General features: G+C 40.4%; 2 protein-coding genes across 5 annotated transcripts in view; both read left to right on the forward strand.

Annotated features, from left to right (window-relative positions):
• Positions 1 to 9,890, forward strand: part of btbd11b (BTB (POZ) domain containing 11b) — a 108,033-nt gene extending 98,143 nt beyond the window's left edge. Inside the window, 10 exon segments of the mRNA XM_034223407.1 lie at positions 346 to 566; positions 702 to 880; positions 6,202 to 6,307; positions 6,605 to 6,707; positions 7,187 to 7,268; positions 7,375 to 7,395; positions 7,397 to 7,444; positions 7,668 to 7,781; positions 8,105 to 8,140; positions 8,585 to 9,890. Coding sequence (XP_034079298.1) covers positions 346 to 566; positions 702 to 880; positions 6,202 to 6,307; positions 6,605 to 6,707; positions 7,187 to 7,268; positions 7,375 to 7,395; positions 7,397 to 7,444; positions 7,668 to 7,781; positions 8,105 to 8,140; positions 8,585 to 8,794 — 1,120 coding nt within the window. The 3' untranslated portion in view covers positions 8,795 to 9,890.
• A 2,063-nt stretch (positions 9,891 to 11,953) lies between these two features.
• On the forward strand, positions 11,954 to 17,748 carry mlc1 (modulator of VRAC current 1). 4 transcript variants are annotated; one of them, XM_034223317.1, is made up of 12 exons: positions 11,954 to 12,234; positions 12,405 to 12,730; positions 13,239 to 13,328; positions 13,857 to 13,910; positions 14,031 to 14,132; positions 14,259 to 14,360; positions 14,482 to 14,553; positions 14,633 to 14,749; positions 14,850 to 14,906; positions 15,969 to 16,091; positions 16,443 to 16,604; positions 16,913 to 16,993. In XM_034223317.1, the coding sequence occupies exons 2-12, from the start codon at positions 12,470 to 12,472 to the stop codon at positions 16,991 to 16,993; spliced, it is 1,221 nt and encodes a 406-aa protein (XP_034079208.1). In that variant the 5' UTR covers positions 11,954 to 12,234; positions 12,405 to 12,469. The 4 variants fall into 4 exon arrangements, with proteins under 4 accessions (XP_034079208.1, XP_034079209.1, XP_034079210.1 ...); XM_034223318.1 differs by lacking the exon at positions 11,954 to 12,234 and having other exon boundaries at positions 12,470 to 12,730; positions 16,913 to 17,748; XM_034223319.1 differs by lacking the exon at positions 11,954 to 12,234 and having other exon boundaries at positions 12,470 to 12,730; positions 16,916 to 17,748.
• Positions 17,749 to 18,192: the final 444 nt, after the last annotated feature.

The raw sequence follows: 18,192 nt of genomic DNA on the forward strand, positions 1-18,192 counted from the left end.
TGTGCATAAAATGCCTTTTGCCCCATGGATTTTGAGTCTATTAATTTGCACTAAGCATCTGTTTATCCAGCCATACATGTTAATTAAAACTGAGCTATATGAAGTAATAACAATCATAGCTGAGGCAGTTAATTATAGATTGCCGTGGCAAGTCCGTAATGACCATAACTCAGTCACATCATTTTTATTATAAGTTTGCATAATTATACAAATGCACCTGTTTGCCACTTGTGTTTGTATTGGCCTGGAGACTTGTGAAATAAAAAGCAATTCAAAATAGTCCTATAATCTGTAAGGATAAATTAATTAATTAATTAATTGTTTTTTGTGCTTTTGTCCTTCTAGAAATGTGTTTCGTAAGCTGCTGTCACATACAGAGAAAGGGAAAGGGGACGTCTTATCCTTGGAAGAGATCCTGGCAGAGGGTTCGGAGCTGGAAGCTAAAAGTCCGTCTCACATTGACCTGATCCGAACTGGGAAGGCCAAACTCAAAGCCCTGAAAGAAGCCATGTACCACAGTTCAGAACATGGGCATGTAGACATCACCATAGATATACGGAGCCTCGGTTAGTGTCTGCAAACACTCTTTAAAACAAGCATTCTTTTCGACATAATCATATTCTGTATGCAACATTTATACCTTCTTTTTGCATATTTGTGTGTGAATTTGGTTTTGTTTCACCCCTTTAATGAATTCCCAGGGGTTCCATGGACTTTACACACTTGGATGGAGTCTCTGCGAACGTGTTTCCATCAGCAACGCCGACCTCTGATCCAAGGTCTCCTCAAAGAGTTCAGCTGCATCGAGGAAGAGGAGTACACTGAGGAGCTCATCACGCATGGCTTGCCACTCATGTTCCAGATCCTTAGAGCCAGCAAGGTAGATTGCAATGCTGCTAATAACTTTGGCTTCATCCACCAAGCCTTCTGTTCAGATCTTGTTTCCAGAGAAAGGTCCTTAAAAGGGTCTCCAACAGATTAATGGCATATTAGATAAGAAGCTGTTTAATGATGAAAATGAGTGTCCTTTGAAATTGAAAGCAGGTGACCATTGATAGTAGTAGCAGGTAAATGCCCAGCCAATACCCATTATAGTCAGTACTCGAGTTGAGGGGGGATGGCATCCCCCCTGAAATAAAAATGGTCAAAATCATCCCCCTTCTAAAACTGCCATCCCCCCTTTCCATCTCTTATGTAATTTTATCAATGAACGTGGCACTGGTATTACTGCTATTTCAACATTAATTTTGCGCATTTTGAGTAAAATACTGTGAGCGAGGGAGCACGCACACACGCAATGACATTTTTACCAAGTCACTGACGCTATACTATGCGAGTACCCTAGAGGGCGCCAGAGCGCCGTGATGCGCCTGTTTGATCGATGTCAGAAGCGCAGGTAACGGTCATCACAATGGCCAAGCAACCAGGAGGACAACGCGATCTGAGGGACTTCATATTTAAAAATACAAAAAATAACATTTCAGGTAAGTCAAGAATCAGTAATCTTAGTCATTACTCACTACTTTAGTCACCAAAGGTGGAATCTATGGACATAAGCAGCAGTGGCGGATTTAGGATTGTAGGAGATCCGGGGTACAGTGATACCCCTGCCTGGGGGTGGACCGAACATCCTTTAGGGGGGTCATCGCCTCCTCTTGGGGGGTCCGGGGGCATGCTCCCCCGGGAAGATTTTCTTTTAAATATTGAAGTTGAAAGCATCAATCTGGTGCACTTTGATAGCAACATTAACCCTACCTTAATAACACCTTAAAGCAGACAAAAGGCACTGGAGAACACTCATTAACACCCTTTAATGAAGCAAACTAATGCCTTAACTCACTCAAATAGTCGTTTATTTATTAAGATGAAACGAATGTGCGTAGAGTTTTAAAGGATGCGGATAGTCTCACCTTGATTCTGGCGCATTGCTTATCGTTTTATAGATCTATTCTCATCCACCATCTTTGTTTGTGATGTAAAAAATGTGTAAGAGTCACGTTTCTGAATCAGACACTCTGAGTGGATGCAGTCACAGCCAATCGGAGTCTGATTCAGAGGGTTGCCTGTCAGTTCCGTTGTTATGTGTACTGAAACGAGAGCCGGTATAATTCCACAAGCGAAAACAAAATAAAAAATGGAATACGTTATTTTAGTGTCTTAAAAGTAGACTGAGGTATGAAGGGTTAACGTTACATCTTAGGATACTTTTTAGTCATGTTCTGTATACATACATACTAACATAAGGGTATACTTAGTGTGGTTACTCCATGTTTACTAGCTATAACATTAACGTTACATCACTCTTTTTCACTTTTTACTCAGTCAGCCAGAGTGCAGATATCACCATTAGATTCACAAACCTGAAACATCATCCATTTCTTGACTGCTGGTGATGACATTGTTGTCAGCTGCTGATACTGCTGATGCTGCAGCTTGTGGCGCCTGCTTCAATGACAATAACTTTCTAATATCCATAACTGTATAGGCTATTAGCTTAAAACTCGTCAGGCACTAGGAAGGATCACTTCTACTTCAGGGCAGGCTACGCAGTACGCAGGCTAATGTCCCGCAGCGGATGCCTCTCTGGTGGACTCCGGTACTGCACATTACTCCCGAGACGTTACATTTTTTATTTTTGTGACCATTCGGGGCTTTTCAGAAAACATCCGGGGCTTGAGCCCAAGTAGCCACCCCCTAGCGCCGCCACTGATAAGCAGCAATAACAACTTAGTTTGGAGTTTAGCTACGTTTTTCTCTCGTGTTAGCTAGCTGGTAAGACTCAAAACTGTTGATGAAATGATACCACCAGCCCCAGTAGAGCTGAAACCCCTCCTTCAAGCAGTGAACACTCTGGTCATCTCCACAGCTGAGTGTGAACGTGGGTTTAGTCAGATGAACATTTTAACCACAACTAGAAGCTCCCTAGAGGTAAAAAGCATGTCAGCCTTGCTTTTCATCAAGTGTGTTGGCCCTCCACTGAACAAGTTCAGACCAGAGGTATATGTCAAGACTTGGCTTCAAAGCCATTGCTTAGCTAACAATCCGAAAGCAAGAGCCAGAAAAATTGAGACCAAAAAGCATGATTATGAAAATCTTTGGAAACTTCTATGAGATGGGGGAGAGTGGAGTAGGCAGCCATTGACAACATTGGTCCTATTTTGTATTATCTGTATAATCTTTTAATATATTTTCATATTTTGTAAACAATTTCAATTTGCACTTAATGCCCTGTTAAAAAAAGTAACATTGGGAATGTTAACATACAATATTTGTATTTGAACTGCAATAAAATTATGACGGATCAATATTTTTCTAATTGTTTTCCTCAAATTTTTCATGAAGAATTTACATAATGATTTAATTAATTACCATACAAATGTAACCCTTTAGATACCAGTTTTGATCGTATACCAGTAACTGCTTTTTTGAAAAAATACACAATAATTCAATATTCTAAAAACTATTTTGACTTTATTATTAGTATAATCAGTTGATCCATCTGAATAATAAATGAGGGACTGTTAAGCTACAAGATCTGTACCATATACTTCCATTATAACCACATTTTTTTATCCCCTCCCCCCCTTTAAATTAAAGTGAAAAAAAGATTTTGCACTAATTGTCCTCTGCATTTGACCCTAAATGTTAGTGGTGCCATGGCAGCCGGGGACCGACTCTAATTCTGAGGTGCCTTGGTCAAGAGCAATGAAAGGAGTATCTGAACATCCATAACATGCATGTTGTTTTAGGAGTATAATAATGATCTTTATGCTGGTTGGTCTCCCACCCTCTGCGGGTTATCAGCACAAATTATGTCCCCATATGATAAAATCCACCATCCCCCCTGATTTCTTTTTACAACTTGAGTACTGATTATAGTGAATAAGGCTACTAAACAATCAAAAAAAAGTTGAGAGGATTAAGCCAAACAAATGCTACTAAATATATAGATATAAAATAAGCACCAAAGAAGATCCACGTGACACTTTTACGCATTTATTCTTATTTATTTTCTTAAAAATACCATTGTTTTGTAAAAGAATGAAATGACTTCTTCAAAAATATATAGAAATCCCAAAAAGAAAATGGTTATGTCAGAATCTTCATTAGAGAGGAGTTTCTTAGAGAGCGCCTTATTGAAGCCCATTGTTTCCTCAAAAGCTACATTTTGATCCTTTAAATGTCTTATTTTATGAATCTAACCTTTCAAACATTATCTCTCTTTGCTGAGTTAATGTCTTTTTGTATAAGACAGTCAGGTCTTCAGCTTCACAGAGAATGACAGACCTCCGGAGGCTTCCTCAATTTCAATAACCCAGAATGATAATGATTTATGACATGCCTCCTCGCTCCTCTCCGTTCCTTCTCATTAGATCAGGGCCCTGTCTCATTACCTAAGCTCATGATCCCCTTAGTGGGCCGTATTAGATTTAAAACAGCACATCATCCGGGCTGTCACCTCTGTTTGTTTTGCATCCTTTGCCTTGGCGTAGTTCTGCTGACGTCATTGCTGATATGATAAAAAAGACTGCAGTACATACATACACACACACGCACTTACATAAATAAAATACACAAGCAAACCTGCAGAGACTTGCTACGTGTGCAACCCCATGCCAGCAGTATTTCAAAAACACACACACACACACACACACACACACACAGACACACACACACACACACACACACACACACACACACACACACACACACACACACACACACACACACACACACACACACTCATCACACACTTATACACTCATCCTAGCCTTCAGTGGATTGTTGCAGCGTCAATCCCTGTCTCTGTCTTGGTTGATGAATGGGGGGACCAGTGACCCTGATCTCTATGAGGGGCCTCAGGGACCCCTGTCACTGTTTGCTCCACCATGAGGGCCTGAGACACGTAGGGTCTGTTCATATTTCATTGTCTGCTGGTTTTGGCTCACTGAAACCTCCATTCAACGATTGAGTTAAATATAGCAGGTTATATGATATATATATATCAAATATGCAATTTGCTTTTGAAACTGCTGTCATAAAGGTGGACTGCGGTTCACGTGATTTGTTTCTGAATAGATTAGTAATTTATTATATGATTAGGTAGTCAACACCTTTGCTAATATGACAAACATCAAGACAGTGCAACACGGGACATAGTAAGAACATTTTCTTTACAATTTCTACAGCAAGGAGGTCCAGTATGTCATCTGTCTTTCAGCCTTTTATCTCCCAAAGCTTTCGCCAACAAGCTTACATTGTAAACAATAAGACTCCCCCGGTGCCCCGAGCTCCCAGTCCTGGCAGCCAGCTAACTTAGCTGACGGCAGCAGTTAGAGCTTAGCGTGACATAAACAACAAGTAATGCTTTCTGTCAATCAGGACACCAAAGATAATCAAGACAGAGCTTGACATCAGAAGAAAATGTGTTTTCCTTCAAATATGATTCAGTTTCAATACACATTGATTTAGTTGTTTTTGTTTGATAGTGCCTTAAAGCCTTATGCATTTACAGGAGATCAAACCCCTCACCAAAGTTATATCTATTCTAGATGTGGATCTATACATTTTGTGTATTGCGAGTAAATGTTTGAAACAATTCAGTGCATTTGTGTCCCTGGTGGAACGGTTGGTTGTTAATAGCTGTTTGTTGGCGTCATGCTTCAGTGAGAGCAAGCAGCCTGACTGCACACGTGGGGGTTGTAGTGTCGCGCACCGCTGATACAGCTGAATGGCACTACCCCCCCCCCCTTCTCCTTTAGTTTGAGATCCCCACATACAAGAGGAAAGTTAGCTGTAAGTGGAAGAAGATCTCACTCCCCTGTCTTTCTCTTTCTCACACTCCTATAGTAGCTCTGCCTCTGATGGTGTCCCCCTTACAGTAATCTCTGAGGAATTGTGGGTGTGAAATATTCATCTGATCCGCTTTCAATGGTGTGAGGCAGCCCCGAGTATTTGGCCCATTGGGACCATTGCTTGAATAAGGTGAATGCTGAGCGTGATACAAGGCTGCAGAAGTTATTCCTCCCTCCCTGTGCTGATAATTGTGTTGAGGATGTTTGTGTAGGAGAGGAGCACTAAAGTTAGTACTTGTGTGTTGTTATATAACATGAACTCCTGGATATTGGCTGAGCAACGCCCGCTCAAGCAGCTCTCCTCCTCACCTGCTGATGTTTTGTTTCTCTGTCTGTGTTTTGTCAGAATGAGGTGATCAGCCAGCAGCTGTCTGCAATCTTCACCCAGTGTTACGGCCCTTACCCCATCCCCAAACTAGCAGAGATCAAGAGGAAGCAGACGTCACGCCTGGGTGAGGGCCGGCCTTTTCCATTCCGCTTATCTCATTGAGAAATCTATACTGTTTAACAATGTAAAGAATACAGCATTCAAACAGCACATGAGCACTTCTTTGATGTATTTTTGTTGAATTGCCGGTTGGAGTTAATGCAGGAAAATGGGAAGAGCACGCAATGCCATCTAGTGTTCAGAAACTAGAATAAAAAAGTGGCTTAAATGTGTCTAGAACTGTCAAGAAGGCTTGGTTGTACACCCCACTTTTTCTTTGATAATCAGAAAAGCATTGTTTTTCTTGCCACTTGGGTTTCAGATCCTCAATTCCTGAACAATAAAGAGATGTCAGATGTGACCTTTTTGGTGGAGGGGAAGCCTTTCTACGCCCACAAAGTCCTGCTCTTCACAGCTTCCGGCAGGTACAGTCACTTTGGATTCAGCTTTCAAATGCCCAAGTATTCTTCCATTTCTATAAAAACTCTGAAAATGTAACTGTAAGTTCTGATATGAAAAGATAAATGTATTCATACAGCAATGACCTAACAGTTGACATGCTGTGTTGATTTGTGGCTGTCAGTACTGTGCATTTCTTCCTGCTGATCCATAAACTCATTGTTCTTCCTGCCCTGGGGATCCTGACAGGACTTCCATTTCACACTCATGTCATGTTTCTTTGATGACAGTCAGTCCTGTCATCAATGGACTGTAGATCTGTCACTCACGTTGACTAAATGTCCCCAGAGAAAAAAATAACTAATTGAAACCAACCAATTACTGAACAGTAGTTCAAGGTTTATTTTGCTCACCTTATGCTACAAGCTACTATTAAGATGTATAAACATTTACCAAGTGTGAATAAAACACCAAATACTTGACTGTCTTTTTTTTTTTTCTCAAGGTTTAAAACTCTTCTTGCAAACAGACCTTGCGGTGAAAACACCTGCATTGAAATCAGCAATGTGAAATATCACATTTTTATGGTAAACTTTTAAATCACACTTGAACTTCACATTCACACTGCTTCCTTCATAAATTCCTACTCTATTCATCCTTGTATGAAAGCTTCAATATGTTTCCTTCTTTCAGCTGGTGATGCAGTATCTCTACTGCGGGGGGGGCCGACGCTCTGCACATCAGGAACACTGACATCATGGAGGTTAGGCTTGTTAGCACAGCGTTCACTGCAAAACTGTAGAATGTACTTTAATGTTACACTAAAAACCTTTGTACTGTGAATGTAGATGAATAATAATAATGAATAATGAATAAGATGTAGATCTCAAGTACCTATTACCTTACCTATTGATGTTGCACTGTTCAAAAAGCACAGTAGTATCCATGACGCTAAACTTGATGAGTTGATTGTGCTTTTTTTTCAGCTTCTGTCTGCAGCCAAGTTCTTCCAGCTGGAGGCTCTGCAGCGGCACTGTGAGATCATCTGCACCAAGAACATCAACACTGAAACCTGTGTGGAGATCTACAACCACACCAAGGTGCAAAAACTGAAAAGGATGAAAACACAAGCTGTGTTGTAAAACACGTTTAAGAGATGGTTGTTCCATTTGGGTTGTATGAGGTACTTACTGTATCTATAGTGTGTGTATTACAGCGGATTAACTGCTCCTGAAGAGGCAGCAGCAATATATTTTTTAGCTAAAAGAAAACAATATCAGTTTAAGTGTACGCTATATTTAGAATATTTTCCCCGCTGTGAGACAGCTCGTTCCAACAGGGAAGTGAAGCGTTTATATCTTTATATGCTCTCTTCAAAGCCACCAAACTCAATTGACAAAAAAACAATAACTTTACTTTGCAGAATCGTGGGGTTGCTGGTCTGCCGCTGCCATCATTGGTAAGTTTGTGTTATTCTGTAACTTTGTTGAGTCTGAACTAACCACAATAACACAAACTAACTAACCGATCTAGACAGCAGTAGACCAGCAACCCCGCGTTTCTACAAGGTGAAGTGATTGTATTTGTCAATGGAGTCTGGTCGCCCTGAGGAGAGCATGGATAACAGCGTCGGAAAGAAGAACTGTGAGGAAAAGCAATCTACATTTTCCAAATGCAGTGTAAACTTAAATTGCTATAGATTTTTGAACATAAAGAAAACATTATTTGCTGCTGCCCCCATCCATCGCTGTAAATGTTTGTGCTGTGACTACTGTCTGCTGCTTCAAGCTAGGGGAGTGCTGGTAATACGCTGATTTAAATATCTCATCCAACCCCACTTCTGTTTATCTCTTTAAGGTGTTATAGATGTCCGCTAATGGAACTATTGTTACTTTGTTCACAGTTTCTTGGCGCTCCAGACTTGGCGTCCTATATAGAGGGCTACTTCCTAAAGAACATGTTAATCCTGATCGAGTTGGAGCCATTCAAACAGCTGCTGTACGACACGCCTCCAGATAGCCCCGGCTCTGACATCCTGCAGGACCTGGAGAAAACCCTGGCCATCCGCATCCAGTCCATCCACCTGTCCTCCTCCAAGGGATCCATCGTCTGATCTCCTTCTGAACACAGGACCAGAGAATATTTAGCAGAGACATGACACTGTATTGACATGATAGAAAAAGATAAGACATTTATCTCTGTGAAGCTCATCAGTTGCTAATAAGCTTTTGTTATCATTACACAGATACTCTGTCTGTCTGCCTTGTTGATATCTATCAACTAGTATTGAAGTAACATACAATGACTGTCATAAGATAGCTGCCACAGTTTGCCAATAACATCCCATCCCTGTAACAATGTCCCTCATACAGCTAAGTAGAACAGTCTGTGTGTTACATGTTTAACTAAATGGATCAGGTGGTACTACGGAGACACAGAGGGAGAGCAACAATCAGCATCAGAATACAATGTTGAGATGATGAACAACCTCAGCGTAATGTGATAAGCCATCAGTGTATAACTTCCTGGCTCTGTGAGGAAGAACTGCTGTGAATACTTGCTTAAACTTGTGGACTTGTACAGAGTACTTATTTGTATATTTGTCAGTCACTTTGCATTATCTGTGCTGATTAGTCCTTAAAGCCAAACAAGACAAACAACTGACAAGAAGCTGTAATGTGACTGATGCAAAGAGGGACTTTCACCATGTGACTTTGGGCAACATGAGTGGGAAAGAGGACTTCCCCTGTGTAAATATTGTTCATAAGAAACAGAGCTATTGATAATGTAACTTAATGTGTATATATATATATATATATATCCACGGATGTTTTCTCATGTGTCTTACTGTTGGATATCGCTGTAAAAACAAGAAGCTCATCTTTTAAATATCTATGTTTAAATGTTGCATGTCAGAGGGATGACTGTGTTTCGTTCTTTTCTGTTTTGAGTATTACTTTGAAGAGCTGTTCCACGCCTAAACGACTGAAAGTAGAGTGAGGATCTTTTTGTCATCAGCATGGGTCACTAAATGTTATGGTCACATGGTGTCGTCATTTCTTTGTGTGAGAGGCTCCAGGCCTGTCTAGTCCTGAACTGGGAACATTGTTTTTCAGGGATTGTGAGATCACATGGCTTGTATACTGTGTGTGTGACTTGATATCTCTTTCCTCTATAAAGATTAATATAAAGGATACTATGAATCTGCTCATGGATTCTCCTGGTGCAGTCTCTGGCTCAAAACAGCAAGCGGACTGCTCTTATTCTGTTTGATGTCAAATTTGAATTTATTTTTCTCTCCACCACTAGAAGGTCATGGTTTAGCTTTTTTTGTTGTTGCACCAAACTGGAAACAATCCAACACTGTCTTAGATAGATATGCTGAAAATAAATCCTTATTCCCAGTTCACTCATTTATAGAGCCTGAAACATATTAACATAATAAAATGACATAAACTTTATAAACTCTTCACATAATGTCTAAACATAAGGTAAATAATTTAATTGGCAAGTTAAAACCAACAAAGTTAGCTTGCTTATGCTACAAAGACATGTTTCTATCGTGCAGGAATAATTATCTTTTTTTACAGGTATATGCCTTTTAACTTCATTAAGGACCGTGGTAAAAGTATTGGACTTCCCGAAGACAATTATTAAATCGGAGGAACTTACAAATGTAATTTTTGCAAAAGATATTTGTAATAAGTAAATATATAAGTCATAAACAAAAAATTCAGTCCATATTCTTTACTCATAATATTGAATTACCTGTTATTTTGTGCCAGTACACTAAAGAAACTGAAACGTTGACTTTATTTAAACGTATTATATCAACAGATATCACATAACTGTATTGGTTGAAATAATATTAAGTTTAAAAATATATATTAGGTTCAACTTAATATTATTGCTAAACTAATACAGTTGTGTGAAATGTGTTGACATAATACATTTCATTAAAATAAAGGTTTCAGTTTTTTCAGTGTAGCCTACGCTGTATGTTTCTAAAGTTTAAAGCAATTTCAGATGAGAGGTTGACAGAAGTTGAGGGGGGGGTGTCAGGGTCAGACAGAGAGAGACAGACTGACAGGTAGAAAGCAATTCAAAGCCGTAAAGAACAGACGCGGCCTTGTCCTCGACCGGCCCACTCTCCTGCAGAAAATAGTCAAAGCAGAGCAGTGAAACTCTACTGCTGTGTTAATGAAATGCTGCACTCATTCCTACATTATGCAGTTCTGTTTAAAGTAGACTCATATTGGCTTGAGATGATTCCATTAATAAGTGTTGCCCTTGGCTTTGTTTCACGCTGCTTGAAAAAACTCAAGTGCCAAACATGATATTAAAATTCATTTTTCTGCATGTGACTTAAATGTCAGATACAGAAGGACACGGTTTGTTTGACTAATATTTTCTAGTTGTTTATGAAATGCTAAACTCTTATAATCAAATTACTGGGAGAGAACAATCCGGTCCAGACAGGCTCTGTCATTTATTTATTTTACGTTGCCAGATATTGGATTGTGTCTCATCTAATCAGTGTTCATCCTCCGATCCTCCAGAAAACTGTTGTGTGTGCGTCGGCCAAAGAATTTGAATGGCTGAGGACAGGGTGACAGCAGTTGTTAAGGAGTCACCATGGTTACCGCTGCTCAGGAACAATGCTGAGCAGAGAATGCTGCGCTGTGAAAGACTGTTAGAAATCCTGAGGTGCACACATGCACATGCTTATACACTGAAACAATAAACACAATATGTTGTCATCCAGTAGAATTTACTCCTAAATAAGTAGTTAGGAGAAGCTTGTTTAAGCAGAAATGTTCCATTATCAGATTAGCTGTGTCAGGCAGGACAGCATGCCATTAAGCTGTGGAAATGTCTCTGTTGCCTCTTTTCTTAAGCGCTGCTGGGCATCTTAATTTACTGGTTTGTGCAGTGCAAGCAGAGTGCTAAGCAACAACAAGGGAAGTGGTGAGGGGAACTCCACAGGGGGACACTCTGAAGGCAACTGTTTGACACTGCTCACGGTTTATGTGATTTTTCCCTGTGCCTGCTTCATTTATCTTGCCATGAGCTGGAATTTGTATGTCTTTGTGTTGTTGCCCTGCACTCATTTCTGAGTGTATTGTTCCTTTTTGTGAGTGGGTTGATGTGCATGTGTATGTGCATGTGCAAGTGGGAGTGTAAAAGGGGTGTTTGCCCTGCTAACTCTGCCCCTGAGCGAGCCCCTTTCGTCCTCCCCTTGTTGTCATGCACAGGCGCTCTCCCTTTGGCACCAACCGGGCTGGCAGCACAAGAGCCATGTGTTCAGACTCCACGCTTTGAAGGGCTCAAACTACTTTTTCAGTACTGTTTCTGTGAAACGTCGTGTAAAGGGAGAGAGAGAGAGGGAGAATAGAGGAGGAGAGTTGGGGTTGAAAGAGAGTTTGAGGGAGAGAGATGGGGAGAGTAAGGAGTTGCAGACAAAAACAAGCTGTCTACCATGAGGAGGTTTGAGCTCAGTTGTTGAAGGATACTTTATTTTGGACAACTTTTCTGCAGGAGACTCAACAACAGGTGAATATGGAGGAAGCAATATGTGAAAACAGAGTTTGAAAAAGATGAAAATCAAATAAATGGTTTCTTCTTTGCTCAGGCAGGCCAAAAAGAGAGAGGGTGGTTGTGGAGACACTTTTAACAAGGCCCTAAACTCACACAGCTCTCACCATTTATTTCCCTTCTCTCAGAGGCTGTTATCCTCGCTGTGTGTTTCCCATCCCATAATTGAAGTCAGCCACCAGCTGTTTCAGTGATGCAGTCCGACGAGCTCTCAGCCAGAGAGGAGTTCACCTACAGCCACATGCCCACTCTGGAGAGGGGCGGTGGGGGGTCTCTGGGACGACGGAGCGACAGGGGAACGGATAGAAGGCCGGACAGGGGGGAGCGGTATAGGCCCGAGCGGGACAGCTACACGGTGGACGTGAGGGCCAGTGACCTGCAGCTGGCCCAGCCGGAGCCTCTAAAGCACCCCTGCTTCAGCTACAGGGCCTGGCTCTACAGCGTCCTCTTAGGGGTGAGAGGGGGGAGGGTCAGGGAGAGGTACACAGGAGGCACATCACAGGGTGCATTTATTCAGTCCATCACACACAAACGTTAAAGGTTGGGGTGATCTTTCATTCTGATGTATCCCAATCTAGACATTTTGAGTGGGATGGCAACAAGAAGTCTTGTGTTGTGCTTCCAAATTTAGGTGAGAACAATATGTCTCCAGTATGCAACTTCTAACCACTTACTTTAGCAAGTTTGTGAGCGGTGACTCTGAGGTAACAGAGAAGTAACCACAAACTGTTTACAAATGGTTATGTATGGGGCTGCTGGATGTTAATAGTTAACATGTCAGCATTATGTCTGTGTGCTTTGTGTTTGATCTGGTAAACAGTTCAGATTTATGAATGGCTAAATATGTGTGCTATGTTGTTTATGTGAGAGAATGTTAGTATTATGGTAGAGTTTTACCTTTTGAACGTATTTATGAGTGATCATATGTGTATTTGCATGCATGCCCACGTATGTGTCCTCAGGGCAGTCTCCTCATCACATCTGGTTTCTCTCTGTACATGGGAAATGTGTTTCCTGTTGCCATGGACTACCTGCGCTGTGCTGCCGGCTCTGTAAGTGACCGTAGCTCAATCACAGACACATTCATATCTGCTCTTACCTAATACATTCATACATATTGGTATGTAAAAAATGCAGGCAATATCATCCAATGGTTTTTATAAAATTGGTATCACTGGACCAATATAATATCTTACGCCTATCCATTTAATAATCCAACCATTATGAATATTCGATTTATTCATGTGACATTTTAATTCAAACTTTGGTATTGGACCAACAATTGTTGGACTTGTGTTGTGACAAATGTTGTGATCTTATATTGGTAAGATAGCTCTCAACCACTGGTCAAATGTTCTATTACCTAAGAGAAGTGCAAAAAAAATTACTTTTATAAATCCCAGAAATCTTCGGGTACTCACAAAATATCAGGACAAATTGAGGATTTGAAGAAAAATAATAGGTTATAATGCTTCCTGGGTGATGCCCATTGTTTAGATTATTGTCATGTCAAAATGCCAGTGACACATTAGTTAAATACATTAATTCAACAATTCATTTTTTTTGCTGTTCTCCAACAGGGCATCCCTGCAGCGATCGCCAGTTTTGCCATTGCCAAGAACAGACATGTAGCAGTGAGTAAACAAACCTTGGGCAAAGTACATAATTATGTTGTAATGGATTTGTAATGAAAATTCCTTGAAGCAATTGGCGCTTGATACTAATGAAGGTCTCATGTTTTTGTTTTTTTCAAGGTGTCAGATTTCCAGGTGGTCTACGTGTCAACATTTGCTGTAACGACCACCTGTCTGGTTTGGTTTGGATGTAAACTGGTCCTAAACCCTTCTGCTGTCAATGTAAATGCAACATAGTAATTTATTGGAAACTACACATCCAAGTTATCTTTATAATGAAAGCTTCTTTCTGTATTTCCTTTTTCAATCTTCCTATTGTGCTCTCCCTCCTGCCACGTTTATTCTCAGATCAACTTCAACCTCATCCTGATGATATTGCTGGAGGTGTTGATGGCCAGTACTGTCATCCTGTCAGCCCGCTCTGCAGAAGACTGCTGCTGCCACAGGAAGGTGTGTGTTTATGTGTGATAGTTGCTTTTATTTCCCCAGATGATGTGTCTCTCCTTCTACTCTCCCTCTGGCTTTGACTCATCCATCCTAACTCCACTCATCCCTACGTCCAACTTTTTAGCAGGTGACATATGACAGATCTGTGGTTCAGCCTCCTGCAGTGTTCCCTACTCGAATCCTGAAAGCATATTCTGTAAGTTCATTTCAGTTTTGTTGCATAAAGCTCTGTCTGGTGTCAATGCTTATCAATCCCTGAAGAATTTCTCTGGCAGGTGATCGAAGTAATTGTGGGAATTTCTGCTGTATTCGGAGGGATTATTGCACTCAACATGGATGCTTTGCTACCTGGACCCTACTTGTCTGTCACATTTTTCTGGATTCTTGTTGCTGTAAGTTTTTCCTACTAAAACATACACTTAATCATAACCTTTTCAATGCCATCAATATCAACCTATCACATAACTTTGTCTTGTTTTTAATCCTTTGCAGTGTTTTCCAAGTGCTATTGCCAGTCATGTCGTGTCAGAATACCCCAACAAATGTCTGGTGAGTACAAAAGAATACGCTAGTTGTTTGAGTCCCAGTCTTGAGACTGTTTACTACATTAAATAAGGGTTCATATATTTTAAAGGCTAGATGAGATCGGCATAATATACTTTGAGCTGTTAGTCTTTGTTAGAATACAAACACTGATCTATTTAATGACTCTGACCTCAGAGGGAGGTAGTATGGCCTCTTGATATTTGGATGCATGGTGATGCAGGAGAGTTCTCTGTTTTGGTACTGATGAATCCCAGTTTAGAGTTTGTCACATTAGACAACACAGTATCCTTATTGACATATTTGGGAGTGTAACTCTTGGTCAGCCTTGAAATGGTTCTCGTCATACCCCTCTGATAGGTGTGTATCAGTTGCAGTTAGTTAAGTCAGTGTCTTTATCTAAAACTGTATTATGGTGTGCCCCAGGGCTCTGTTCTTGCCCCTCTCCTGCTTCCCCTTCACTTCTAAAGTATCTCCTATTGCAACTTCAATGATATTCAATTCTAATTCTTATTTTAGCCTCCAAATGTAACAAAATTAGCTGTATAAAATGTCTAAACTTTGGATGGCACATCATGTCCTATAGCCAAAACAAAAGCTCTAGTTTTTGCTACGGTTTGTTTCAGGCAATTATGGGTTCTCTTTCCTCTTCTGTTACATCAACCCCAGAACATTGAGGTGTCACTTGACCAGGCACAGTCACTTATGTTTGATTCATTTCCTGTTTTTCCAGCTGAGAAACATAGGAAAACTCAGACAGATTGTGTCTCAAGCTGAGATGAGGCTGTATCAATGACTGAAACTCTGTCCTTACCTGCCACAGCAAAACATCCTTAAATCCCTTACAAGTGCCCAAAAATGTTGCTGCTAAAATCTGATCAGGTCCTCAAAAATGTCTCATGTGACACCAATCTTGGTGTCTCTAACTGACGTTGGACACTTCTATAAAGTAAATGAATGAATGTAACACCTGTATAGCCTTGCCTTTCTATATTTCTATTTATGGTGTTTAATTTTCTTGACAAACTTTTCTGAGTTCCTGTTTCCCCTTCTCTGGGTGTCTCTCAGGTGGAGGTGCTGATTGCCATCAGCAGCGTGACGTCTCCCCTGCTCTTTTCAGCCTCCGGCTTCCTTTCTTGCAGTGTGATCAGCTTTATTGACATTTTCCTGAATGATGTGCCTACAGCCAAGGTGAGTTTACAGAGGTGGAAATTGAACACAGTGGTGTGCAATATGCCGGCTTTCAAGGAACCATTTCCAGACGACTCAAGATAATTATGCACAAGAAGTACAGGAGAACACAATTAAGAGAAACGTTGAGAATTACTAACGTGTGTGTGTGTGTGTGTGTGTGTGTGTATGTGTGTGTATGTGTGTGTGTGTGTGTGTGTGTGTGTGTGTGTGTGTGTGTGTGTGTGTGTGGTGTGTGTGTGTGTGTGTGTGTGTGTGTGTGTGTGTGTGTGTGTGTGTGTGTGTGTGTGTGTGTGTGTGTGTGTGTGTGTTGTGTGTGTGTGTGTGTGTGTGTGTGTGTGTGTGGTCCAGCAATCCTACGACATCCTGCTGCTGATTCTGATGGTGCTGCTGCTGGTGCAGGCAATTCTTACTTCAGCCACTGTGGTGCACTGTGCCTCCTACAAGAGTAAGCTCCGCATGGGGGCTCCAGAGTGCAACGACAGCATGCACACCACAACCCATTACTATGAGGTAAGATTGGGAAAAGCAGTGATTGTGTAGAGATGGACAAATATTTTCCTCTCCTTTTTCTGATTCTCCACTTCCAACAAGAGACATTAGTGAATTTGGAAAATGATCCATTTAATTATCTTATTTGTCATCACTAGCTCATGTAAACATTATGATGTAAAATGATATTCTTTAGAACACATATAAATACACATTGTGTTTTTCTATGTGTTCTCATCCTTCACACATCATGTATCTAAATGTTTTTTTGTCACCTTGCACATTGACATCTCTCTCCCCTTCTCCCTCTTCCTATGTTGCTCCGTCAGCAGCATGCAGCCAATGGAACGCTGCAGGATTTTGATAAAGACAGAGCCTGGAAGGCAGTGGTGGTCCAAATGGCCACATAGACGTTTGATGAGGAGTGTGAGAAGGGGGGATAGAACCAACTCAGCACAAGAGTTAGTGCAAGAGTACAAAAAGGACGAAAGAAAAAGCAATGAAGATTTGTGCAGTTATGAAGATGTAAAGAAGATTAGGAGGCAGTAAATAAATAACGGAAGTTGGCGAAAGAAATCAGAAGGACAGAAAAGTTTAAAATAATGCAAAGCTGAGAATAATGCTTGCCTGCTTACTGTAGGGCATTATTTGACCTGTGTATAGTTAAAGTATTTCTACATTGTGATCTCGTGGATACAATGAACAAGCATGTGAGTCAATGTTTATAATACATGATTTGAGCATTTGTGGATATGAAAGGATTTCAGTTTATATGTCACCACTACAAAGAGAAATCTATGCATCTTTGCTACTTTTTTAAGCTGGTTGCAGCTGACTCAATTTATTCTAAACCTGTTGCGACCTAGTGATGTTTTAAAACAGCATTTATAGAAGTGTTGTGCATAGATTAAATTGATCCTAACTTTGTTCGTTTTACATTATTTCCCCAAAAAGTAAACACTGAATTATCTCCGCACTTACATGACTGTTAGTAATACATGTTTTAAGGAGTATGCCGCTTTGTGTACAGTGATGTGTTAGTGGTAGCAACATCTTATTACAAGAGAATTCATCTACCTAGATTTTGCAGAATAACTTGTACATTTCAACTGAAATTGTGTTTTACTATAGGAAAATAAAATGTTTGTCCTCAACTGCAAGAAAATGGGTGAATATTGTTTCATGATTGCTCTCGTTGTTGTTTAATGTTGCCCTATTGATCAATGTGCAGATATATAAATAAGTAAGATGGGTAAGATGAGACTAAGTGACTGGATCCTGAAATAACCTTACAGGAAATATCATATTTTTAGATGTTAGGCTGAGTTGTGAGGCACATTTTTGCTATATTGTATATAAAGTCGACGTTTAGCCTATAATGTTCTGTGTTTGTCACATTGTCGTTCAACAACGAGATTTGTGTTCAATATCATTTAGTCAAGAACAACATCACCTTTAACTATGACTTCAATGTTACATGCATAATTGCAAGTTCACAGTTTTCCTAATTAAGAGGGCTGAGTGTATTTCTAAACATATTAGGCCTATCATTATGCTTTTTTGTTCTTCAAAGTGAACAACCTCAAGATCACTGCAAGGATGCTCAAAG

Source organism: Gymnodraco acuticeps, unplaced genomic scaffold, assembly GCF_902827175.1.
Source record: "Gymnodraco acuticeps unplaced genomic scaffold, fGymAcu1.1, whole genome shotgun sequence".
NCBI classification, from domain to species: Eukaryota; Metazoa; Chordata; class Actinopteri; order Perciformes; family Bathydraconidae; genus Gymnodraco; species Gymnodraco acuticeps.

Excerpts from the sequence above, each read along its gene's own strand:
- mlc1 (XM_034223317.1), top strand. The coding sequence starts at position 12,470 with ATGCAGTCCGACGAGCTCTCAGCCAGAGAGGAGTTCACCTACAGCCAC. Across the intron at positions 13,329-13,856 it reads TGCGCTGTGCTGCCGGCTCT|GGCATCCCTGCAGCGATCGC; the intron begins GTAAGTGACCGT and ends GTTCTCCAACAG. Across the intron at positions 14,361-14,481 it reads ACTGCTGCTGCCACAGGAAG|CAGGTGACATATGACAGATC; the intron begins GTGTGTGTTTAT and ends CCAACTTTTTAG.